Source organism: Hoplias malabaricus, chromosome 14 (genome assembly GCF_029633855.1).
Source record: "Hoplias malabaricus isolate fHopMal1 chromosome 14, fHopMal1.hap1, whole genome shotgun sequence".
NCBI lineage: Eukaryota > Metazoa > Chordata > Actinopteri > Characiformes > Erythrinidae > Hoplias > Hoplias malabaricus.
In genome coordinates this window covers 35302325-35330113 of record NC_089813.1, presented here as the reverse complement: position 1 = coordinate 35330113, position 27789 = coordinate 35302325, and the positions used below count along the sequence as shown (strand labels likewise).

Below are 27789 nucleotides of genomic sequence, written 5' to 3'. Positions count from 1 at the left end.
AGTTTCTGATATGCCAGAGCAGACAGTGCTTTCTCATGCCAAGGCTCGTGCACACTCTCTTACAGCTCCCACATGTCTTTGTTTCCTGTCGAAGCACATGGCTTGGTCTTACTCCCTCGCTCTCTCCTTCTTCTCTTTGCTACCCTGCCTACACCTACCAGAGTTGTGTGACACAGATTCTGCTGACAAGCATATTCACTGCTCACTGTATGTGTCTCCTTGTCTTTCTCCCTCTCTGTCTCTCGTCCCTCCTAACTCCCTCCTTCTGTCCTCATCTCAGCCCCCTCCCATCGCCCCCTGTGTATATGAGGGGTGAGGATGAGTGTTTGTGAAGCTTTGTGTTATGACACTTTGCAATTGTTTACTTTCAGAAAATGCGGCAGCCAGCTACAGAATGACCTCCTTAATATTTCACAGCCTGAGAGTTTCAAAGAACTGGTAGACTCTCTGCGACACTCTCTTTTGTACGGAGGCACAAGTGTGATGTTTCTGCCAGAATGTGTTAATACAGAATGAATATTTTAGGAATCTAAAGTACAGTTCATGCCATTGTTAGCTGAATCACAGCAGGGAGGAAGAAGCCATTGAGACTCTGGAGTGTTGAAGAGACTGACATTTTAGGATAAATCATATCCACAGCTTGGCTATTATTTATTTAATTTAGCTCACTTTAGTAGACATCTCCCTCTGTAGACACTGTCAAGGTAGCATCCTTGACAACAGCCTCTGCCAATAAATTTACGGTCACATTTTTTTTAGGTATGCTGCAAAAGGTTTTCTACCAGCGTTGGTCACTAGTTATGGAAAGACACCACACAGCTGTGGGAGGAATAAAGCACATGACATGTACAAAATGTACAAATTGTTGCCATTGAAAAATTATTCCTTTATTTTGTCTTGGGGAACATTTGCTCTTTCACCTTTTCATTTCCTGTTTCATTGGCTCTACTGGGCACTCTGTGGGCTGGTGTTTCACTTAGTCACAAAGAAACAACAGGGGGCTGTTATTGTTCTTTTGCTGTGAATATGTGGCCAGTCGATACCATCAGGGAATCATTCCCACACCTGTAGTACCCATGAGAGATAGCTTTATAAAACATCCTGCTGAAATATAATGGTAAAACCTTGACTGAATAAGGAGAAATAGTGATAAAAGGGTTCATTTGGCTTCTGATGATTTTAAGACTTGTCATTATAAGACAGAATATACAATAATATCCTATTCTTCCTATGATTTCGGGATGACAGACTTCTCAGAGCCACAAGTGGTCATGCAAATGTGGTGTCATTAAATGCATGCTAGTCTAAGTACATTCATTCATTCATTCATTATCTGTAAGCGCTTATCCAATTCAGGGTCACGGTTGGTCCAGAGCCGACCTGGAATCATTGGGCGCAAGGCGGGAATACACCCTGGAGGGGGCGCCAGTCCTTCACAGGGCAACACTCACACTCACACACTCACACCTATGAACACTTTTGAGTCACCAATCTACCTACCAATGTGTGTTTTTGGACTGTGGGAGGAAACCGGAGCACCCGGAGGAAACCCACGCGGACACGGGGAAATACACCAACTCCTCACAGACAGTCACCCGGAGCGGGAAACGAACCCACAACCTCCAGGTTGTGTACCTGCTGCGCCACCGTGCCGCCCTAGTCTAAGTACATAATATTTAAAATGCACAGAATGCACTCTATTGCACTGATACCTTTATCTTACACGTATGTTCAGTTGTGATTATAACAGACATATAGCTTTACTGTTAATCAGAATTTGGCTTATTTGGCCAAAAACACAAGGCACATCCAAGGAATTTTCTTGATATACCTACCTGGATTTTGTTACACACACACACACACACACACACACACACAAACACCTTCCATCCATCCATTATCTGTAAGCGCTTATCCAATTTAGGGTCGCGGGGGGTCCAGAGCCTACCTGGAATCATTGGGCGCAAGGCGGGAATACACCCTGGAGGGGACCACACACACAAACACCTGTAACCTGAAAACATAAAGACATCCATGCTCAGTGTATAAGTTTACTGACAAAATGTGGATCAACGGTAAAATAAAATAATTAATTAACAAAGAACAAACACAGATATTTTGCCAGTAGAACAAAAAAAGTGTGTGTTATAATTGTTCTGTATTAATGCAATTGCTCTTTGTTATTAATGGTCAAACTAGAGAAAGCACAAATAGATCTATACTCTACACTGTGTTATCTGGGGTTAAGACGATTGCTAATTTTAGAAAACATCCAGTAGGGGGAGTTCCCCATGGTCTTACTCCTCCATAGAGTGGTAAAGATGAAACAGCACGCCTGAGTTTCACTTTTTCTTCTTTTATAATCACCTTTTCAGGGTACATTCCTTCATTTCAGTAAATCGGTTTTCAGGGAAAGAAAAAAAAAAGTTTTGAGCTGGCGTCCCAGTGAGGCCATAGTCAGACAATGAGGGCTAAGCTGGAATCCAAGAGAGCTGCTTACTGTGGGGAAGGATGGAATAATTCCTCTCTCCTGTCAATCTGCAGCCATTGGCGTCTGTCAGGTCAGTGCACTCCAAACACTGTTGTGCAAGCAGCAGTTTGAAAACAATTCACGTATTGGAGAGGAACCACATGCTTGCATTCACACTTTCTGATTGGCTGGTGCAGTATGGCAAGGAGCAGTCAAACAGCAGGCGGGGTTTGGCCCCACTTTCCTTTGGGGAGATAATTGGGCAAAAATCCCTCTAAAAAAACACACCTTCACACTTCAGCAGGCAGATATACGCACATGACACCAGCCTGGTCCCTGCTGAGAGGTGGGCACTATGAAAATATGGCCAATTTTCACTGGGTCTTTATCTGTGATTTATCTGCAAGTATGATCCTCTGGAGGCGCTGAATAAAACATGACCTTGTTCAAAATCCACAAAGCATTCCATTAATCCTCATTCTGATTGTTTGAGGCTTACTACTTTTTTTTTTCACTGGATAGCACTGAGCAGACTACTTGTATTGAACAGTCTACTTGCATTAATGGTTCCCAGTTTTGTGCAGAAGCTGGGAATGAAAATGAAAACGCCAGTGATTTTTTTCTCCACAGTGATTCAGTCTTAGCCAAAGGCTTGTCTTGATGCACCATAAGACATTAAGCACTTTCAGAAATGTGAATTTGGTGACTAAGTGTTCCAGTATCACACCCACAGTGTTTATTCATACCGGTAGCAAACATATGCTTAAACTTAAACTCCTACAACGTTCTACATTGAGAATTAAGCAAAAGATTACAACCACAGTTCATGCTTTGATTAATTACCTGGCCTTCTTGATTCCAGCAGAGCAAAATTAAATCACATGTTGTGTGGGGCTTAGAGAGATTATCCACCCAAGGACTGAGATTCGTGTGTTGTACAGGGCCAGATGCAGAGCATGCTGCTGTGAGATATGAGCACTGTTTTGAAGGTAACTGGTTGTACTCCATTTCATGATTCAAAGGCTTAATTGGGGGGATTTTTCAGAGGCCATTATTTTCTTAGTCTCTGCAACCTTCTGGATGCTCCACATGTTTCTTCGCCCCATGGTGCCCATTTATTTAACTGAACCTGAAAGCAGTAATGAACAGTAATGTGTATTTTGTGAAGCGTTTCAGAAGGAAAAAAAGAGGCAGCCAGCTGGAGAGGGGAAATCGGGTCAGCACTCTTAGAGATACAGTGTAAAGCTGATGTCCCTGATAAGATTTCCGTTGGTGGCGACGTAACGCTGTCATGATGCTATCAGAAGAAGCGTTCAGCCCAATTTCTCATCGCAGAGAGATCCACCATTAGTGCAGCACTGATGTAGAAGAAGACAAAGGAGAATAAAACGAGGTCTTTCTCTTACACTGTTAGTGATCTTTCCACGTTAACAAACAAAACGTAATCAATTATTGCACTGTCAACATTTGTGTCAGTCCCTAATGGTCCTAGAATGTGATGTGTTTTTTTTAATGGAAAGATATTTTTTTGTCTTTGTTTCTGTTTTTTTTTAAATAACATTAATGAGTTTTTAAATTAACATCTTTAATTTAAGTTGATTTAAACATAATCGACCTGATGCAACTAAGATTTGTATTTTTTTCTTCACTTTGTTCTTTAGTGAAGGTTTGGGGTTCTGTGTGTTCTTTCTGCTGTTTGCTCCTAAAGCCAACATCAGCAAAAGTAGAAAGTGCAATACTGCACACAATTCAGAGACCACACTTGCTTTATTTTAGTTTCCAGCCATTAAACTCATACTCATTTTTCAGCATCTGTAAAAGAGAAGCAGAAAACGACTAAATGTAACCCTCAGATTGGATGAGTTTATCAGGAGAATGGTTGTGATGAAAGGTTTTACACAAAACCTTAGTGATTACAATGCATCAAAATGAATACAAGACCTCTACATTTCCCAAAATGCCTTGCAGTTAACCTGGTTACTGCAGGTGCTTCAGCAGCACTTTCGCCCTCAAAAGTGGCACACAGGATGTCATGCTGTCCAACACAAACTGTGAAGGTTGTTTTTTGTTTGTTTGTTTTAATGAATTTATTAAGTGCAGCATATTACAGGACCTGTGAGTCCTCAATTCTGTAGCTGCCAGCCAACCGTCAGCTCTCCTCATCTGCAGGGACATTCAAACCCAGGCTAACTCCTGGATTATTAGTGTCTGCATCATTTAAAAGAAATACTCTCATGGCAAATCCTGACAGAAACAAAACAAAAAAGCAGCTCCTGTAGTAAAAAATTTACATTTCTGGAAACCATGTACATTTATTCCAGTGTGAATTGGGCTTATGATATTAAACAATTCATTATTACAAGTGTCCAACTTTATTACAGATTCCAACATCCAGTTTTTCAGTGAAGTCTGCAGAGATACTTTTCCAAACTGTAATTAGTTCAGTACTAAAATTGGTAGATTTACATCATCAGTAATATTCAGTAATTTTCAGTTAACTTTAGCTTTTTTTGGTTGTTCCCTTTTCTGTAATGGCTCCCTGGCAGCTTCACAGACTTTCAGGCCGGAAGAGTTCAGTGGTCTTTTTACAGTAGAAGGCTGGACGGAAAAAACTATGGATTTTTTTCTCAGATTGAATTGAGAGTGGAGCTTTATTCCCCTTTCTCGAAGAGGAAAGCTTTAAGTGCTGTTCAGCTGATGGGGAGGGTTTTGTTGGTCTACAAGGTCTTAAAGTTAGGAGTTCCGTATTCTCCATACCTACTTTAATCATTGTTGTACTCCAGGTTTGTACTCCAGATTTTATACTTCTTGTGCAGGGGAATTATCTTAAATTTAATGTCAAATAGGCCTCTCTCAAAATAAAGGATTTATGACTGTTTTGCCAATTAAATGAACAGCGATCCGTAAATCAAATCTTTACTAACTCCGCTTTTAGACGGAATTCCACAGAAAACTGTGGCAGTTACGTACATGTTTGTGAACAAAGGCTGTTGGGATTTAGACGGTACAGGCTAGTTTTGGTTTCTCTGCACACACATGTTTTAGTAGGTTGTATATTCTGTGCAGCTGGAGCTTGTTTGTTTTCATCCTTCCTTTTCATCTGGTTTCATATTTTTGGTGTTTTCCGTCGGATGGACTTGTCCGTAGTCACATGGGGGCCAAACAGTGAGTCCTTCAACCAGAAAACCACTGACATTGGGAGACATTATTTCAGCCTATAAAAATGTTCATGTGGGAAAAAAACTGAAAAAAACAAGAAACTAATTAAATCTCTCTCTCTCTTCTTTCTCTCTTTCTCTCTCTCTCTCTCTCTCTCTCATTCCTAATTTGCATATAATTGAGCTCAAGGCAGAAAATGGATTTGCCAAGACAGCTCAGAGCAAGGAATGCATGTGCTGAGCATTTTTAATTCAGAAGGGGCCCTTGCAAAATGAGTGAAATCAGTATTGGTCCAGAGGTGTCGGTGATGCGTGAGGAGGGTTGGGTGGGTGGAGCCAGGCTTGTTATGGAGGAATGATTCATCCTGGAGAGGGCTGGATCTACTGTCACTCAGATGCCAGGTGTTCAGAGACCCCATACCAAGACCCTAGAGCTCCCAGGCACAGCACAGTCACCCCTAGAGTGCATGTGTGTGTGTGTGGGTTTGGAATAAAGAGGAGTAAGAGTTTAGTGCTAGAGGGTGAGTGACTGTGTATTAATTTATGTGTGAGTGCTGGCAGGTGGTGTGTATACGTGTGTGTGTGTGTGTGTGTATGCTCATGTCCTGTATGTGTCATGTATTTGTATGTAGGCAGGCAGCCACAAATGCTGATACAATGCCCTGAACATTTCTATACTTCACTTGTCTTTGCTTCTGTTCAAACAATTCATGATGGCAACTTTAATACACTGTAGCTGCTCATACTTGAATAAGAGACGCGTGATTCAAAAAAGGGGAAGCACGCTGGTGCAACAGGTAACGTCGCTGTCACATAGCACCAAGGCTTTCTGGTTGTGTGTTCAAGCCCTGTATCAGGTCACTGTCTGGGTGAAGTTTGGTGCGTTCTCCCCGTGTCCGCATGGGTTTCCTCCCACGGTGTCAATTGGCTACTATAAAGTGTCCCTAGGTGTGAGTGTGTTAGTAAATGTGTGAGTGTGTGTTGCCCTGCGATGGACTGGTGCCCACTCCAGTGTGTTCTCGCCCTGAGCCAAGTGATTCCGGGTAGGATCTGAATTCACTGTGACTGAACTTTTTAAACGGTTACAGAAAATGAATGAATGATTCAAATAAGTGACGTGCCTGAGTCAAACGTCTACACAAAGTCATCTGTATATAAAGTTTGTAGACACTTTCTCATATAGTGTTTCTTCTGAAAACAAGGGTATTCCGGTGATTGCCCCTTTGCTGCAGTTACAGACTCCACTGTTCTGGGAAAGTTTTACACTAGATATTGGAAAATTGCTTTGTGCATCCAGCCACATAAACTTTGGTAAGGTCCAATACTGATGTTGGATGATTAGTTTTGCATCACTCATGCCACTCCAAACGCAGCCAACGCCTTGAGATTTTGTACCCCTGTCGTCTTCCCTTTGGCATTGGGCATGGTGACACTAGGCTCATGTGTAACTGCTCCAGCATGTCATATTCTGTTGGTCAGGTTTTTTTTTTAAGAGGAGTCAGCAATTGGTACATATTAAAGTAGCGCAGTTGACCCATTATACTCACTTCTGACAATGATTCTGTTGATGTTATTAATATTGTTTATGCACACAGAACATATGTGAGAATTCTTAAAATGTGTGCACGCTTTCTGTTGCTTGTAAAAGGAACACTCCTGTGAAAGGATATAACTTAATCTGTAAATCTGCTAAGATGCTTACTCGCATCCTACAACTGAGCCACAGTAGTTTACCAGGTAAGAGTTTCCGGTTTGAAGATTAGGAACCCCCCCCCCCCCGCCTCTGGTAATGCCTCTTGGGTGTGGGAGGAATTTTCAAAGAAAGACAGCTGCGTTGTGGTTGATCATCATTACAGTGAAGTTAGCTTTTTTTTTTGCATGAAATGGTAAAAACATGTCTGTGGTGTTATTGCATGCTGAGTAAAGACAAAATGTTTATTTGATGACTGAGGTGAGAATTACTCTGCCAACTTTATATTTATTTGTCCATAAATCACTAGCTAGGCTAGCAATCAGGATTAGCTGACAACACAGACATCCCCAGTGGTTGTATGATTGATTTGTGAAAACTTTGGATAGTAAAAGGACATTGATGAAGCGGTGAGTCTGAAGGATATAGGGCTGTGCTGAAGAAATCTGCAAATAACAAATCTTTAAGGTGGTCCTTCAAAAACTGGCAGAAAATACCAAATGGAAATGGAGTATCCACGCTGGCCAATTTTAGCTAAATGACCTCTGCAGCGGTGCTCATTCCTCGCTGAGCCGGACCAGCACAGAGAGGCAGCTGTTGGAAGTCAGTGACAAACCAATTACAGATTGATGTCCAGTGATTTCCAAACAGCAGAAATGAAGCCTCATCAAGGAACAGGGGGGAATGAATGCCGTATCTATTATGTTCCAAACTGAAGTGCTAAAAAACAATTTGCTTCAAAGGGCGGTAAACCAGCATCAACATTCGTTGTTACCGTTCAGGATTTCAGAGGCCTCAAAAAATGATTTAGTCAAAGAGATTTTTCAGCTTTTATCCACAGCATGACCCTCCTTTCTCTAATTAACTCTGACAAACAAACACCAGCTTTCAAAAACAAAGTTTGAGTCACTTGACATTAACTTCATTCATTCACTCATTCATTAGTGTATGTATGTACAGTACTGAATACAACATGGGTTCAAACATGACAAACTATCCATGTATAAATGAATTTCTAGATTACTTTTTAATATTTCTACAATCCTATATACAAGGTTCATTCATTCATTCATTCATTCATTCATTGTCTGAAACCGCTTATCCAGTTCAGGGTCACGGTGGGTCCGGTGCCTACCCGGAATCACTGTGCGCAAGGCGGGAACACACCCTGGAGGGGGCGCCAGTCCTTCACAGGGTGACACACATACTCACACATTCACACCTACGGACACTTTTGAGTCGCTAATCCACCTACCAATGTGTGCTTTTGGACTGTGGGAGGAAACAGGAGCACCTGGAGGAAACCCACGCGGACACAGGGAGAACACACCACACTCCTCAGGTGTCCTGATCAGGTGCCTCTGCAAACTTGACTTAAGGTATCAAGCGCAAAAAAAAATCTTCTGAATGCATCTGCTTGCAGGCCTTGGACATGTGTGTGGGTGTGTGTGTGTGTGTGTGTGTGTGTGTGTGTGTGTGTGTGTGTGTGTGTGTGTCATTTACAGGTTAACTACGTTTCAGAAAAAAACATCTGAATGTAATTGTCAGCTTATCTCTTTGTGGAAGACATTATTAGCAGTAGCCTATTTTTACTCTGCACTGTGGGCTGAGAGTTGAGTCGTGTAATGTCTCTAAGCAGCATTTGGGTCTTGTTATGACTAGTGTGTCTTAGTTGTTAAAAAACATTTCTATGCATACACTCCAGTCATGTGTACTCCCTTTTCTCCTCCCTATCCTATTTCTCCTCCTCCTCCTTCTCCTCTTCTGCTACACAGATGGAGAAGGCTGATTAAAAATTAATGGCAAAGCCTGGTTGCATGGGGAGAAATGGAGAGTAGCCCTGACTCTGCCAGACTGCTCCACTGCCATGGTGCACCACTTGAGCTGCCCTCTCTGCCATGTCTATGCAAGCAAAAAGATCCACTCGGCTCTTTTTCAGAAACCTATTTATTTTATCAACCATCAGACCATATACCATAGAGCGCAAGAAATTAATTTCATACAAGTCTAACTAGTCCTTTAGTCCTTCACACATAATTAAACCTTTCATATTGTATGTGTGTGTGGGTGTGTGTGGGTTTGTGTGTGTGTGTGTGTGTGTGTGTCGGTGTTTGCAAAACCAATCACTCGCATTAGACCACAATGTACTTTGCTTCATTTATTATCCTTATTTACAGAAACTCCTTCAAGATAAATCCCTGAATAGCATCATGATTTATGCAATAACCATAGCAGGCAATCATTGCCTTTCACTCTGTGGCAGTCTGATGGTTTTGAGGTAAAAACGCAGTATCAAAGTGGCTTTTACACTTAAGTTAATTAAGCACTCTAAAGGTAATTATTGTGACTACACCTGACACTCAGCTTTAATTCATGAAAATGTTTCAGTTTGATGTTTCTCCTCCAAGAAATGACTTGACTTCATGAAGTGCGAGATTCTCTGGAGATTTAATTAAACCCTTAAATTATGTAAATTCTGAGGAAACCGACTGTTTAAACATAAGCAGGGAATTTAATTTTCTTTCTTTTTTGGATGCCTTTGAATTAGTTTTTTTTTTTTTGCCTAGAGATGTGTGTTCTTCCAACCCAACAGCCATGAGCTATCCTCCAAAATTTCATTTCCACTTGGCTGTGGGTGTGGGTGAGGTAATTGGCTAAGAGAAGGCGAAATTGAAGTCTTTAAAATCTCTGCATATAGTTTAATTTTATTCCATGAAGTTACATCATTAGATGAGAAGAGGCCTTCGCTTATTGCAGCAAAGCCACTTTAATGATTCTAGATGAAAAGAGCATTAATGACTGTGGCCTATATTTGTCAGACTGTAGATTCAGGTTTGATAAATTAAGATACAGATTCATTTATATCATCAAATATGAGCAATGTCGTACCAATCTGGAAAGCCTTTACGTGAAATGTCAGTAGTTTAATGATTTGTTTTACTTTTGTTTATTATTATTATTATCATCATCATCATCATCATTTTCTTCTCCGCTTCTCCATTTCAGGGTCGCGGTATTATTATTATTATTATTTATTTAATTTTTTATTTACATTTTTTTTGCCTTTTTCTTTGACATGATAAAATCCAACTCTGTGTTGGGTTTATTTTATGTCGCTCATGCCTTTGATCTGTTTGTGCATCCATAGAATGAGGTAAACGGCTCATATGGACTTGTACAGACCTTTGTACGGATTAGCTCCACCTCCCAGTAACTAGTGGCATTCGTAGCCTTTTTAGTATTTTTTTTAAATGTTCATTACGTTTTCCAATAAGGAGCGAGACCATAGTTACTTTAATATTTTTGCCAATTTAAACGAGAGTAGTTTTAATGACCTTGTATTTCATATGTTATCTAATATCATTAAGCTACTACGCTTCAGAGACCAAGCTTTCAGCTTTCATTTGGGTGAGCAAGACTTGTAGAACATTAAATGAAGAGGCATTGGCACTACCTCTTGACATCGTCATTAAGCCATCCAGATGTTAATTCATCATGAATGTTTCAAGTTAGTTTCAGAGTAGGATTACTTGTAGTATACCTACAGTGTAATTCCAGGCAAGGTGGGCAGCTGCAAGCATAACTTCATAGCTCCAGCACAGCTGAACAGGCTTTTCCTACTGTTTTTCTTGATAAAATGCATAATAATCTTTTTTTATAGAAATGAGACACACCATATTGTGAATGCACACAAAGCCTCGCTCTTAAGGTCATCTCCCTCTGCAAAGGAAAAAAAAAAGAAAAAAACAAGCCTCTGTTTTATTAAATCATAAAATGGCTGAAGTTCAGAGCAGTCCTTTGGTTCATAAATACTACAAAACTGAGAATATTAAAGGCCAAAAGGCTTGTGTTTGATTTTGCTGGCTGCTATGTAGGCTCAGAAAAATGGTGGGAGAAAGCAGACTGTCAGTGGAACCAATCAATGCCCAAAACAGCAGATATCAAACTGGCTTTGTGTCAACAACACTGGCTGTGTGGTGAGGACATCGAAAGACGTGACTTTTCATTAACTTCACATAAAGCTCAGAACTCCAAAATCCCATGTCTGGATAAAAACATATATTAAAGGCTATGTTTGATATATTTCAACCCCATTGCTATGTTCTGGTGTCTGCAGCGTGCTGTCTGTCGTACATCCCAGGCATTAATTTCTGTGCCAGAATCTTTAATGAATAATTTACAGCAGCGATGAGACTACAAGTTAATGGGGCAAGTTTTTACATGCAAGTAAAATCTTAAAGTTCAGAAATATCCATTTGATACTGCAACACTCCCAGTATAGCAGTAAATGTCTTAAGACTGTAAATATGATGTAATTGCTCTCCAGGGTTTTTTATATTACATTTTTGGAGAATCTTAAATATCCTGCCAAATCATTCTCTTTGACACTGTCCTATCATAGACTCCTGATAAAAGGAGATAATTAAGTGTTTTACAGGTACATCTGATAATTAGCCAGCATGTGTTCTGAACTTTAATTGACCAGATATGTTAATATGGACTGTTAAGAAGCACTATATCTTTACGTCTTTATATATATATATATATATACACGGCACGGTGGTGCAGCAGGTAGTGTCGCAGTCACACAGCTCCAGGGACCTGGAGGTTGTGGGTTCGATTCCCGCTCTGGGTGACTGTCTGTGAGGAGTGTTCTCTCTGTGTCTGCGTGGGTTTCTTCCGGGTGACTGTCTGTGAGGAGTGTGGTGTGTTCTCCCCGTGTCCGCGTGGGTTTCCTCCGGGTGCTCCGGTTTCCTCCTACAGTCTAAAAACACACGTTGGTAGGTGGATTGGCGACTCAAAAGTGTCCGTAGGTGTGAGTGAATGTGTGTCTGTGTTGCCCTGTGAAGGACTGGCGCCCCCTCCAGGGTGTATTCCTGCCTTGCCCCCAATGATTCCAAGTAGGCTCTGGACCCACTGCGACCCTGAATTGGATAAGCGCTTACAGATAATGAATGAATGATGAATATATATATATATATATTGTGTGTGTATTTTTTGCCTTTTTGCCCCTTTTTGTTTTTTTAATTAGAAAATGTCTTTTTACATTAATTTAGGTGTAACCTACAATGAAAATCTCCTTGCAAGGCCAGTAACTCAGCCCAGTGATTTTCTATAAACTGAGTTTGCAGTAAGCACAACAAATCAAATTTCTTAAAATCTTAAAGAGATTTTTTAAAGATCTCATACACATCATTTCTCCCTTTAAAATCAAAACAACATGGCAGCTGGTGATTCTGATGTATTATCCTTCGAAAGCCTGAACTGATGCTGAGCTCCATTTGCGGGAGCCTGGGTCGAAACAGCAGTGACCTTCCAGTGTGAATGACCCATCCATTTACTCAGTACATAGGCCATTAGGGTGGCGTTTATGCTTGGCAGAGTCCACCAACATGCTTGGCTGCTGCTTACGCTTCCTGTATTCATCTTGTTTTTGATAAAAAAAAATATATTATAGCCATATTTCTCTGTTAGCAAAACTGATCCCTACTCCTTTTTAATGTTGTGCTTTAAAAAAGCTAAGCATGTAGTTTACTGAATAGCAGACAAATCAACTGCTTGAGCAAAGCAATGGTTTCTCATTTATAGACACAGACATAGGGGAAAAAAGTTCTCAGGAAGTGCAGGGGTTGAAGACAAATCATTGTCATTAAACTACACAATTAGTCTTTGTCCATGGTTGCAGTAATAGTTTTGTACTACTACACAGTCTGTAGTTTTCAGCCTGTTTTCTGCAATTAAATCAGCAGCAGGCATTAAATACGTTACGGTCTTTGTTTTTAACTGTACAGAGATGTTTTTACACTGTTTAGACGTAAGTTTAATAAGTTTGATTCTTCTTGGCTGAGCATGATGCACCATATGCACCATAATGAGACTGGAAAGCAGACTGGTATGTTGGTGTTTAAAAATGATTACTTTTTAAAGTTTGCGAAAGCGAAGTAAGGTAGTTAAGAAGCTAGATTTATTAATTAGTGTTTTTGTTACATTTCAGCAAATAAAGACACATAGAAAGCCATGTAGCTTATTAGCCAAATTAAATGCCTCATCATGGCATAGAATAACCAATATTCAATGTAGCAAAAGGAAAATTAATTGGAAATAAAGCTGCTAGTGCTTTTGTTTTGTTTTTGAGATTGTTCTTGTGTTTGAAACCCTGAAAGAAAAATGTCTGACGTACATAATCGTGGCATAAACATAAAAAGGGATCCATTTCAGCACAGCCATGGACTCAACAAGTGTATCTCATCTGATGAAAAATTTTAGACAAATTTTCACTCAGTTGGAATCTCATATGATTAAGATAATTCTCCAGTGATGGCTCTTTTGGGATTTAATCTGCAATCAGACACCTCTGCTAGTGTGAATCACCAAGCTGGAGATGTGCGTAAGACACTTTGTTCAGCCCCAAAAACTCTTTGCTAATTCTACAATTGAAGATAATAATGATTCAGCTCTTTGCGGTATTTGTGTAGCATCTGCTAAGCACAATATGTTGTTTTTGAAGTAAGAAGCTTTCTGGTTGGCAAATCTGGACACCGGCTGATTGCACATACTTACCTGACACCTTCCCCTCCATTTTGTCTGAGTTTATGCTACTATATACAACCACTTTACAGCAACAGCAAGTCACGATTATGCCCGGCAAAACTCGGCCATATTGATTTTCTGTCCTGTTGTTGTAACACACACACACACACACACACACATTCACACTACTGCATGGTCTTCAAAGGGAATTCATATGTAGTCAAGCACATTAGTTTCCTGTCAGGCGCCCTACCTGCTCTCTGTAAAGCTGGAGTCAGGAATATTAAGTGTGAAAACTTACTGGAATTGGAGTCTGCTATAGAAGTATTGATCACATAGAGATGACCTGACTTCTATGGAGTGCTGTTTTGCTCACTCTTAAACTAGACTCAACCTCATTTTAATGGCAGCAGTCACTAGGAGCTTTGAAAAAAAATCATTAGGGTCAGTTAGTGCCTTATTCAGGTCAACAGCTGTGGTGACACCGTGGCAGCATACTGTGACATTTTATACATTGCTTTTTACAGTATACTGTAACCATTTCATTATGAGCAAAGTAGTGGAGGGTTGGGGGTTGCCTGTTAAGTAACTCTGGGACAGTACACACAGGCAATTTGTCACAGGTTGGTATTTAGCCTATACCTGTTCATCTTGAATATAATGATTAATTCAGAAATATATTTTATTTTATATTATTTTTATTTTTAGTATTCAATGTAATTATGTATTATTATTTTACTATATAGTGAGCTTTTGCAGTTGATCGCATTTATATAGATTTCTGAGAACTAGTCAAAATAATAAAATATCTATTGTACTTCCAAGCACACAGATTATATATTTAGTTTATTTACTTACATCAGAATGAGTTAAAATATATAAATCATAAATATATGATTGCAGAAGGCTATGTGATATTGGCAGTGACATACAGGGGTTGGACAATGAAAGTGAAACACCTGGTTTTAGACCACAATAATTTATTAGTATGATGTAGGGCCGCCTTTTGCGGCGGATACAACTTCAGTTCGTCTTGGGAATGACGTATACAAGTCCTGCACAGTGGTCAGAGGGATTTTAAGCCATTCTTCTTGCAGGATAGTGGCCAGGTCTCTACGTGATGCTGGTGGAGGAAAACGTTTCCTGACTCGTTCCTCCAAAACACCCCAAAGTGGCTCAATAATATTTAGATCTGGTGACTGTGCAGGCCATGGGAGATGTTCAACTACACTTTCATGTTCATCAAACCAATCTTTCACCAGTCTTGCTGTGTGTATTGGTGCATTGTCGTCCTGATACACGGCACCGCCTTCAGGACACAATGTTTGAACCATTGGATGCACATGGTCTTACTGGTGCAATGGGCAATTAATGAAGCTCGGCCACCAAGCTGCTCCAATTTAGCCATGAAACCTCCCACACTACAATGACAGGTGTTTCAGTTTCATTGTCTAACCCCTGTATGTGATACATCTGATTAATGATCATATAAGACGTTTGGGGTTCTTGTGTAGCCTGGTCAGAACTCTAAACGTTCCTAAAGTCTCTAAAAATGTGTCTCTCCAGGTCAGGGTCCCTGTGATCACTTCCAGATACTAAATAACACAATCTAACTTTGTAAATTTTATCAAAGAGGTCTTTCACTTGGACCTTTTTCTATTGTGTAACGTCTTTCATTCAGCCCAGCAGTATCTGACCTGACCTCACTGTTGTTTTTCAGGTCTGAAGCGGATCCACACTCTCACCATTCAGGCTAACTATGAGCTAAGGATTGACCTGGAGGACTTTGAGAACAGCACTTCCTTTGCGCAGTACGGATCCTTTGGAGTGGGCTTGTTCTCTGTTGACCCTGACGAGGACGGCTACCCATTGAGCGTGGCGGACTACTCGGGCACGGCCGGTATGAAGCACACCCCTAGTCCCTCTTTGTCCAAGAGTCTTAGTATTCAGCTGCTGTGCTGAGAGCTCTATATTCCAGGCTGAATCTATTAGATATACGGTGAAGGAGGAACCCTCTCGGAGATGAATTATATCCCTATTGCTTTATGAATTCTGTATTCTAAAGACCTATGCTGTTAAACAGAACTGCACACTCTAGCCAGCTTTTTTCGCCTGGAACCAATACTCAGACTATAGGCCAACCTTTTCCATTCTCTAACTATTAAGGGTAACAAGGTGAAGAGTGGTTTATCCTTAGTCATTTGAAAAGGGCATATTGGCTTAAGTGCATTTCAGAATCTTATATTATCTAATGTTCCATCAAATTGTGCTTTGTGAATTAGAATCAGTAGGTGGCTTCCAGCAGCAGCAGCTCAGTCTCTCTGGCCTCTTGATTCTATCTATTGATGGGCAGGTTAGCACCATGCCTAGGGGAGTCATATTTCATAAAGGCTGAACACTTTGCTGGAAAAAGTAAGTAGCGTGTGAATATAAAAAAATCACTGAATATTGTTGTATTCTGCTCTTTCTCTTCAACTGTCACAATTAATATTTGGAAATTCTGCATGGGTTTTTTCCAAAAAAATGAACAAAATGTAGAGACATGGCATTCATTTTGCTCCACAGAAGAAATCTGTCCAGCTTCAGCCTAGGGTTCTGTTCCTCTATTCTTTTATGTTCTGTGTGGGTTTTTATTCCTGTGCTTTGTGTTTTCCTTTCTCCACATGTTCTGGATATCCACATGCAGCAATGTCTTTTTGGTTCTCATCTCCTCCCCTCTGTCAGCTTTTTTTGTTCTCTGTCATAGCTCCTCACCTCCTCCCTGTCTGTGCCCCTCATCATCAGTGTCTTCTTCAGTTGTTCCATGTGTCTCTGTATTTATTCCCTACATTTTCATCTTCAATTATTAACATTGGTGCTTCCGTGTATATTTATTTTCAACTGTGATTGTCTTTGGCACCGTTACAAAACCTAAGAATAGACATTATAATGAAAACACATAGATTAATTTAAAGCCTCCGGCCATGTCAATTGTGGTACAACAAGGTATATGTTTCCATTATGCAGCATGTATGCATGTGGGTTCTGGTTATCTGAGTCTGTAGTGAGGCAGAGAGCCGAGCAATTCTCCATGCTTCACCTGTGCAGCTGCCAGGGCCTCTTTTTAACATTAATTGGGTCCCTGCACTCTATCAGTCCCAGGTTCTGCTCCCCTGCTGCTGGCCTCCTCCATGGGCTCGGGCCCACAGATGACCTTCGGAGTGAGCAGGAAAGGGCAGGGATAATGAAGCGGCAGAATATATCTGTGGCATTCCAATAAAGCAGGCAGTTCACTTATTATGGGAGACATAAACAAACACTCTTATTAACATAAATCACAAACAGAATACAGCTTCCGGTGTGGTCAAATTAGCCAGGATGCCTTTGGATTCTTGCGTCACTTCACGACATACACAGCATTAAATTAGATGTTTTAATAGCTAAACTTTTTTTTTTCTCTGTGGTGGCTGTGTTTTTAATCAAGATACATTGAAAACATGAATAATTTCCACTTTGGTCATTATTATTGTGTACTCAACTGGTCTGAAGGTGAGGGAGTTTTCAACATGCAGAAAATTATATGTGGTCTATATTTACCTTCTTTATTTCAGCACTGGTTGCACTCATTGTCTAAAATTGCACACTGCAGTGTGCAAAAGTTTTGTTGATTTTTATATTTCACAGGAAGTCATACCTCGTCTAAACCACACTGAGATGTCTGTGCATCATTTATGAAAACATAGATGAAGTTGGAGTGTGTTGAAGATGTTGGGAGCGATTTTACATGAAACATTTTGTTGACCATTAACTAGTGTTTGTTAGTAAAATTGGACACTTGTCTTGGGTAATTGACACAATCTGGGGTAAGTGGACATGTGTGTGAATCCTGTTTAATTTAATGAATGTGTAAATGCATTAATTGCTGTTGTAAACTTATATTGCTCCCAAAGTGTCTGAAATGCATACATTTCTTGGGATGAAATGGGAAGAAGCGATGCCGTTAATAATCCTCACGTTTCACCACAGTTTTGTATTCCAACTGATTAAAGCTTTCTGAGCTGCGAGTGTAGACTGAAACATGCTGAGGTCATGTATTAGTGGTGATTAATGGAGTCTTGTACAGATTTTCTGAGTCTGTGATGAACCACTAACACGTCATTTATCAACATCTAGTCAGTGCATGTTCAAGTTATTAAAGTTGCATGTGCTAAACACACACTAAAAGCCACGTCTAAGAGTAAACATAGCTATTTATGTCAGGAAGGTAATTAAGGTAGAAAGAAAAGAGAGTGCATTCGTGAGTACCTTTTAGTTTGTACATGCAAAAACACTGCTTTTTGTCCCACAGGCCTCTTCAGTGTGCAGTGTCTGAGTGCGGAGGGAAATAATATATTTAAAATAATGGTTTCTTTTCTTGTTTGTAAATATCTGAGTCAGCCTAATTGTTGTATCTTTCAGCTTTAGCGCTGTTTCTGTCATCACATAGTGTAAATTATGAAAAGTAAGGAATATTCTAGAATCACCATTCTACTATATGATTGGATCACTTTACTTAACAGCGGGATCTCGAGAGAGAAATTGATACCATAACAAAGTCTCCCGTGAAGGCTGTGTGAGAGCTCTAATTAACAAACATAAGAAGTGAGTTAGGTTGCTGTGAGAAAAAAAAAAAGAAAAGTTCAGCTTGTCAATGCAAAGACATGTTTCGGTTTCACTGCAGGGCTGGAACACTGAAATGCTGTGAAAAACACAAAAGCCACAAAGCAACTTTTTTGAAAGGCAGATTGAGGTTATGTTAGGGCGAAAAAGTCCTGTACCCTCGACAACTTAAATAATACTCTGTCCAGCAAATGGAAGGCCGCCGCTCCAGAGAGCCCAACCGTCACTGAAATGAGAAAGGAAAAGTTCTGACAGGAGGTAGAGTGTAAGAGGCCTAGTGGAGCTGAGATCCATTGCCAGTGGCAGGCAGCAGTTCAGCGTATGGGAGTTATTCACCAGCAGTCCCCCTAGGCTTCTTGCTTTGGAAGGACACACTTGCATGGGTAATTCTGTGTGGGCCCAGCATTAGCAGCTGCCGGGAGCAATGGAAAGTGGCAGCCATTTAGTTGAAAGACCCCCAATAAAGATGTTGGTGGGGCATACACTAGGCCTGTACATTAATTCCACTAGATTGACTCTCTTAAACTTGATGTAATTTCCTCATTAATCTGTGATGTCAGAACAGATAATAGGTGCCTTTTGTCTGCATAAGTGTCTTTTGTTGAACATCATGTGCTGTTCTGCTGCGAAGGGACCACTGAGTCATAACTCCATTCTGAGCAAACAGTATGCGTGATCTTTAATGATGTGCTCATTAATGAAGCACCCATATGATTCAGGATCCCAGAGAGAGAAAAAGAGACAGAGAAGAAGAACACCGTCTGAAAAAGTTCAATTACCTGAGACAAGGTTCCTCAGCACATTCTCAGCAAATGTTGCCAGTCCTCCAGCTCCTTCAACCTCAAAGCTCAGTGTTAATGGCAGTTTTGCTGCCACTAGGAAGGCCAGGAAAAGAGGAGCGGAATTATATGCAAAGCGTTTGATAATTTTGTAACAATGCTTGTCCGAGTGGAGGCATGCATAATTCCCCTCTGATGTTGTAATGTATTCATCGCGAGCCTGTTTATGAATTCCTGTGCATGCCTAATGACTCGTATTGCTTTCATGGGTAGGTGGGTCCGTCCCAAGACGTTTGATTTGAATTTTGTGGCGTACCTTCACACAAACACGCTTTACCCCGGCCTTTCAGGTGCTGGAGCTTTGAAGGCTGTTCTGCTGAGAGAAAATGTGTTTGGTAAATTGATTGACTCGGTTTATGAGTAGAATATTCTGGTATCAATTTGTACATGATCAAAGATTTGTTATGCTTTGAAATGCACTGCTTCACGAACACCCACCTACAGTGGAGTTTGCTCCAGCGGGAGTGTTCCACCCAAAAGAAACAGCACATGGAGAGGAGAAAAACGTAATAGTGTCTTTACCAGTACAGGGGTCAATTACTTCTCATTAATGCTTTGCACAAAGCAACTTTGGGATAGTGTCCCATTGCAGCCTAAGGGTAGCTGTATGGCTTGCGGGCAGCTGAGATGCTCTATGCTGCCATAACACTTGGCCTGAAATTTAAAGACTTTTAGAAAAGTGAAACATTGCTTAAATTGCAAGGGGGCGATCTGCATACCGATATCGTTGTCAAACATTACAGATTTTATTAGGTTTATGCAGACAGCTAAACCTTAATTGTTATTTGAACAGTTCAAAAAATATAAAACTAAATAAACATTACATTTCCTGTGTGGAAAAGTCTTGTTTGTATACAATGCTCTTTTAGGGTTCATTTTAGTATAACAAAACATTCAGCACTACGCAGAGACCATCCTTCATTTATTTCTCTTTCCTATATTTCTCCAGAGCTTAGGTGTAAGATAATCCTCTTACATAAGGACGAGTAAAGCCAAAGGAAAACAAACCAAAAGAACAGGACTTTCCAAAACTGGAGTTAACGGATTTAGAGAAAATGAGACTCCAACTTTCCAAGACTTGGTAGACCACCAAAACTGTCCCCAACAAATAAACAGTTCTTTAAACTTTCATCATTGAATGAAGATAATCAAGATCTACCCTTGATTAACGCAAGTGTTTCTATCCATCCCTCTCTTGATAAGAAAGAAGACACCACAGTGCTGTGGGTCTGAAATATGCAGTTGTCAAAAAAACCATTGCAGAAAAAAAGAAATATTCGAAAAAGAAGAAAAATGTCAACACATACAACAATCACACTGTTGGTGTTTGCGTAACACTCACAGCTCAGACCCCTACATCACTGAATGTATTACTTGGATAGTGAGAAACACAAACCTCAACAAGTTTCTAAGACCGAGTTGAGGAAGTCTGGAAAATCCCTCTGAAACTGTTTGGATAAATATATCCCAATCATCAAAATGATCTCACCTAGGATCACCTAAGGGCAAGTATGATTCGGGTGGTGGATCATTCTCAGCACTGCAGCGGCACTGACATGGTGGTGGTGGTGTACTAGTGTTTTACTGGTGCACGAGGGGATCAGACACAGCAGTGCTACTGGAGTTTTTTAAATATTGTGTCCATTCACTCACCACTCTGATAGACACACCTAGCTCATTGATCCACCTTGTAGATGTAAAGTCAGAGACTACAGCTCATCTGTTGCTGCACAATTTGTGTTGGTCTAGCATTGAGAACGATCCACCACCAAAATCATACAGGCTGTGTGGTGGTCTGTGCAGGTCACCCTTAACCGTTGTAGAATAGGGAGAATAGGGGGCTAACAAAGCAAGCAGAATAACAGATGCAATTGTAGAACAACAAAGTGCACTTGGGATACAAAAAGGTCATTGTAAAGTTATGATTGGCCTGTGTATATTTTCGTGACAAATTAAAAAAACAATTATACTTTTTCATTTTGACAGGATGAGGTTTAAAAGACTCCTCTTTTAGAGGAGTGTACTCAAGGTGCATGGGTTAATTAAAGTGGGATGTACAAATTTTAATCTCATCTGATACTGTGATTTATTTGGGACATGGTGTTGGATTTTTATCTGAATCATAGAGCACTGTGCGTTATTCACTGGAAGCAGAAGATATTCAGTATGCCAGGGCGAGAGAGACAGCGCCATATTTCAACCAAACGACACGGAAATCTCTCTCATTACCTCTACAGTTAATGCAATTCCTTTTCGCACTCCAGCATTCAATTGTTTTACTGGTGCCATCACTTGGGCCATTCATCACCTCATAGAACACGCTGATGAATCCACGAGGCCCCGGAATTAAATTTATGACGTGTAACTCCACTTTATGACATGACATAACTATATCAATAGGATCTCCTTCGTTGAAATAAAAGAGTGAGTGTGATCCATGCTGCAGGAAAATGAAAGGAGCATGTGTGTGTGTGCTCGTGTGTGTGTGTGTGTGTGTGTGTGTGTGTGTGTGTGTGTGTGTAGTGCAGAGCCATGGCTTCACTGTAACACTGGCAATAAAGCCTGATCTCATCAGTAGAGCTCGGGTTCAGCAGAGCCTTGGAGTGAGCCAGGATTAGATTAAACCTGAGCACTCACAGCAACATTACATCCACCAGCTCTGCAGTCCATCACAGTGCTTAAAAGCCACACTGCACCTTCCATCTCACTCTTTTCTCCTCTTCTGGCATGTGGGCTTGTCTCCTTCCTGAAATCTGCACGTTATGAATAATGTGGCCTTATTCTACATCGTTCCCCACTTATGAGTGTAAGGTTCGTTAATGATATTTGTGTGGATTTGTGCTTGTGACATCACTATTGGAGCCAATTCAAAATGTCAGCAATAAGAGTTAACGTTTGTCGTAAGATCATGGTACAGTTTGAAACTTTAACGTTGGTTGCTACATATAAAAATAATTTCCAAGTTTTCTCATGACAGCAACATTCACAGATAAACTTCTTCTCTTGTCTAATGCAAGTTTGCATAGGTCTTCTCTTTGCTGTACTCAACAACACTATGACATATGACCTATAATGGCAAGCAGCCTTGTAAACATTGCAGAGGTGATAGCATTGCTGCAGTAACCGCACTGATTCTGTGTGTAGTGTTTCGTTAATTTAAACGTGTTTTAACTACACACTATATTTTCTATCCATTGTTTGTCTTTGGAATGAATGTAAAGCAAAAGCCACACCTGGATGTCAACTACATTCGTTCAGCCACTGTATTTCAAAACAGTCAACAGTTTATTCTGCTGCTGCTGCTGCGACAGATGGTTAAACTTGAGAGAACTGAACTCTTTGGCACGGCAGAATGAGTTTTCAATCTCTGCTGTTCAGAAACACAGATGATTCGGTTTGGCATTGTTCATCTGCCATTGCAAAAAGTAAATACCGTTAAGTTTGTAACTAAATGATTCAGTTGTGCTGGCATATTTTAAATTGTTATAGTGTTTTAGCAGACGGTGCAACAAAAACAAAGACCTATGAGGATTGTGTGTGGTTTAATACGGTGAATTACATTCAGCTGTGTTTCATTCCGGCGTCCCAGCTCTTTAAAATCATTTAACTGCGTGACACAGTGTATTAGGAGCTAGTGATTCAGCGTTTTCTTTATTATTATTCTGCCTTTTTCTTTTTTCCACCTTTTCTTCTGTACCTCATGTCATTGTCTAACACCCTATCCGTCTCTGTCTCTCTCTCCCTCTCCCTCTCACGTTGTAGGTGACTCATTGCTGAAACACAACGGCATGAAGTTCACCACGAAGGACAAGGACAACGATCATTCTGAGAACAACTGTGCCTCCTTCTATCATGGGGCGTGGTGGTACCGTAACTGCCACACGTCCAATCTGAACGGACAGTACCTGCGTGGTCAGCACACCTCCTACGCCGACGGCATCGAGTGGTCATCCTGGACAGGATGGCAGTACTCACTCAAGTTCACTGAAATGAAAATCAGACCCACCCGGGAAGAAAACAAATGAGAGGGACATGGGACAGACTAAAAGAAAGCAACCATGCACAGAAACAGAGGAGCGCTGGCCTGTAGGTGTTAGAGACACAAACTACAGAAATGTGTGAGAACTGTGTGACGATGTAGTATCCTCCCCTCGGTTTTGCGTGGTCCTGTTTTTAAGCCCTCTTTCCAAAGTACCCCCCAGCCCGACCCATCTTGTAGTGCAGTATTAGTGCTGAAGCGCATTAGGCAACTGTTTTGCTCTCGCTCTCCTGGTCACCTCTCTGAATATTATTATGAAATACTAAAGTTTCTTGTCCTTTAAAAAAATAACTGTTGATAAAATTGAAAAAAAAAAGTTGCGTAGTTGTGGAATTTAGCAAGAATCATGTGTAGCTTTTTGTTGAAGAATTATCCCTCTCACCCACAGAGATCCAGGGTTGTCTTAGACATGCTTTTCCCTTGTTTTATTCCACCATCTTTTCTGCAAATGCTTTGTTTTTGAAGGTGTGTCAGGTTTTTTTGCCGCAGCATACAACCTCTGCTTTGGTCACTAGGAGATAACCGGCTGCCCCTAATGCCCACCAAAAGCTATTAATTGACCTGCAGGGATGTGAAGAAGAGAGACAGTCGCTGTGGCGACTCTCAGAGCGATGGGCCCAATCACAACAATTTTTCACACTTGACAACTCAATGGAACCATAAAGAGCCCAGCACAGTTACTGTGAGGCTCATCAATGGAGCGGTCAGGAGCTCCACAGATCCAGTGCCCTATTCACACATCGTTTGTTTCATCATTTTGTTCAGGAATTTTTGTGCTGACCCACTGCGACTATGAGATAGATGCGTTATTGTAGCATTTTATGGAACCATTTTTGAAAATCGGTATGTGGTACTTGTTCGGAGTGGACTGCTGGAGTGTAATACTTCAATTTGGACAGAGCACAGAAGCCTGTAGGACCTTTCCGTTTTAAACTAAATCTAAACTACTGCGCAAAAGTCAGATCATTAGTTTCATTTCTTGTCAAAACGGCTAAAACAAATTATTCATTTTTCGTCAGATATTTATAAAGATATATATAATGTAATCCATTGCTTAAGAAAGATGAAAAAAGCGTAATGATAATTATACCTTTATTAAATGATAAAACGGCACTTTTAAACTACAGTTGATCACCTGAGCCTTTTGCGATCAGATAAACGATACTTATAATATTCACCTACGAAAGATAGAAGAATAATAAACTCAAGATTCCACAATTTCTCTTCATCCTTCCACTGTGAAAAGACAACTTAGAGCTAAAAGTTGTTACTAAGAAAAGGAAAAGTTTAGATCAGAGCCTAGACCTCAGTGTGAGGATTAACTGAGAGGAGAACACACATAAAATAAAATAAAACAAATGAGCTTTGGAGGTGGAGGATAGTTTACGTCAAATTTGTTTCCATCTTCTATTTAGATTTTGACTCTTCCGTATGTTAATTATGTTTTCGGACCAGAATAACTTGTACTTATCGGCTGTTTCAGCTGCAAACACAAACAGAGGGTAGACTCTGAGTTCACAGAGATTTCACAGGTCGGTGAAACCGGAGCTTTGTGTTACGGGACCTGTCTCTGTTCACTTTGTAGAGGAAAGTGATTATCGCATCTCATCCACTGTATATTACCCCTCTTCGCTGAGTCTCTGAGATGAGCCTATTTTTTTTTTTTTGTCCGTGTGAAAAATACCAAGAAGAAACCATCCATTCAGCAGTTTTGACTGGAAACAATGCAGGAAATAACATCCATATCCTGTGAGGCACATTTTCTGGACTCTTAAGGACATGTGCACTCCAGTGCTGCTCAATATAAACTACCTATGCTTCATAAAGTCGGGCAAATACAAGTACTGCTCTCTTGGCAAAGAGACACTCCTTCTGTCACCTTCCTTCAGTAAACATACTTACTGTCCAACCAGTTATTTAAATATGTTACAGTTTATTGACGAACAGCCTCAGATTCTGTTTCAGTTCATATGAACAGTAGGTGCTTTTTGTACTTCAGTACCCTGATTAAAGCAAAGCAGTTCCTACTGAATGGGTCATGGCCTTGCGCACAGTGTGGTGTTACAGTCTAAGAAACGTGTCCGTCTGTTTTGTTATTTTCTCGATATTTGATGTAATTGTAAAATGATATTTGTCTGAGATGGAAGGTGTCTGCACTTTAAACAAAACAAACAAACAAACAAAAAAAGGAAAAGTGTTTTCATAGCAGTGTCACCTTTATATTTCTATTGAAAAATGAAAACGGAACAGTGTTTTCCTTCGTAGCAGAATCGAAGAACCTCTGCAGTTTTAGTGACGTTATTTATTACTTTCGCAAACAGGGAAAAGTTAAGAAGAAATTTGCGTGAAAGGCCAATATTTATGTGCTGAAAAGCTAACTCTCTGTCGCAGGAAATCTGAATTACAGCCAAATGAATAGCTGTCAGTGGCCCTTCAAAACTAATGCACTCAGGCAAGCTGACGGGATTTTTTTTCAAGATTATGACACATTAACTCTCTCAATAAGCAGAGCCTGGGGCCTCAGCTCGCAGTCATTGCTGGCGAGATGAAATGATTTTTTTTACAGGGGATGATGCCCTATAGATGGAATGGGTTTGACAGCTAAAATATTCCCCTCAGACGTGAGAGGAGGGCTTTTTGTGCTACGAGTGCTCTCATATCCCAGCATGTGGCAACAAAGGTAATGCCATTACCTGGACCATTTCACCGGGTTTAGCGTTGAGGGAGAAGCTTTTCATACACCAGTCTCCTCACCCTGCCTTTGACTGCTAAAGATGAGAGGAGTTTGCAGCTACTTTACACTGGACTCTTTTAATGGCCAGAGGCTTACAGTCACCATGCTAAACGAGAGTGTGGTGCTTATGGGGGGAACAGACCCAAATCTGCAATCCCCAGGTCTCAGGACCACCCCTACTGGTGGTCTATGAAATTGCACCGCCCTCTCACGGGCCTGGCGTCCATGCAAATTTCCTAAAAGCCTGAAATTGGGGCTTCTTTGCCTCACAGAAATATGAACAGACGTTTTTGCTTTTCTGTTCTTTCGTGCATCCTTCACCTTCCCTAACAGCAGCCCCTCCATCTCCAAGACATAATATAAGAGGAATGCAGACCTTTGGAAATGATTAGAAAAGGATGAGGACCAGATCAGCACTTTTTCTAAGAGGGAATTCAATCATTTGGCATTCTGCATTTTTGGCATGCTCTGATACAGTCTCTCATAGCCCCGCTTAACTTCGTTCTCGTCTTGTAGGCCTACATTCCTTTCCTCCTTCCTTTCTTTGTTTTGTTTTGTTTTTCTTTGTCTTTCTTCCTTCCTTTCTTTTTTGTTTAATCTTCAAAATGTGTTTCAATGTTCTGAGTGACATTTAATAAACCTTCAGAATTTCTAAACTACTTCATGCGTTAATGCGTGCGGTTGTGTCTGTAAGACTGAGGTAAGCATATCAGCGTGCGGTAATTACTCCTCCATGGTCAGGCAGCACACTGTAGCTGAGGGTCAGCTCATTAGTGAGTAATTGACTGGATCGGCCAGGCATAGATCATTAGCCAAAGCCCCTTCTGTAGACTTAGGGGGCTTATCACACTGTCTTCTGTCGGTTCTGTCTGGTGATCACATAGAATAGTCCAGCATGGGTAGATGTCTGGTTCCATTGAGGAGCTGGAAAGCACTGGCGTCTTTCAGGTGAGCGTTGTTTAAAATGACACGGCACTTGACATTAAAGATGACAAAAAAAGAGAAACGGGGGATTTTGCTTTGTATGTGTGTGTGTGTGTGTGTGTGTCTGCTATGTTGCTGTGTGAGGACGGATAGGGACCGATGAGGCTCATTAAAAATCTGTGGGCATCAAACATTCATGTAGCTATGAAAGCCGCTTGAAGTCAATGTGACTGCCTCGTTCCAAACGACGAGCCATATTTCAACATGACAGAAGAGCCTCCCTGAAGAAGGAGCAATAAAATAGGACAAACTTTAGCACTTCTGACATTTTTCTTTACTTCTCAATTATATAAGAATGGTTCTCAGAAGTCTGCGCATGGTAAAGGGCAGCGTTTGAATCACAAAATGGCTACACGCCTGTGGAAAGCCCCTAAGATTTCTCAGATATTTGCAATTGTATCAGGTAAAGGCCCCCTTGCCTCATACAGAGGTGTCTGTTACAGTAAAGTAAAACAAACTGGACTGACAGGAGCCTGTAAACTAAATGCACGCTCGCTACAGCTACAGCATTCCTGTTGTAGCGCTGTGCAAATAATCTGCCATTGCTGTTCACACAGACCCTGATGGCTGAAATCAGTATCTCGAAATAGTTACAGTCAGGTGCTTCAACCAAATCAATCCCTATGAATGCTGATGCCCTCAGCCTGGGGGGGATGTTCTGAAGTCCTGTAATGAGGTGCTGTCCTTGCTGTAACTGTCCACGAAG

At 40.7% G+C, this 27789-nt stretch overlaps 1 protein-coding gene across 3 annotated transcripts in view; it reads left to right on the top strand.

Annotated features, from left to right (window-relative positions):
• The window catches only part of fibcd1a (fibrinogen C domain containing 1a), an 89017-nt gene extending 62343 nt beyond the window's left edge, over window positions 1–26674 (top strand). For 2 of the 3 annotated variants that reach the window (XM_066644489.1, XM_066644488.1), the window contains 2 exons: window positions 15570–15749; window positions 23089–26674. In XM_066644489.1, the coding sequence (XP_066500586.1) occupies window positions 15570–15749; window positions 23089–23351 (443 nt within the window). In that variant the 3' untranslated portion in view covers window positions 23352–26674. Of the gene's footprint in view, window positions 1–15569; window positions 15750–16131; window positions 16262–23088 lie in introns of all 3 variants that reach the window. The other variant, XM_066644490.1, reaches the window with a different exon arrangement.
• The last annotated feature ends 1115 nt before the right edge of the window (window positions 26675–27789 follow it).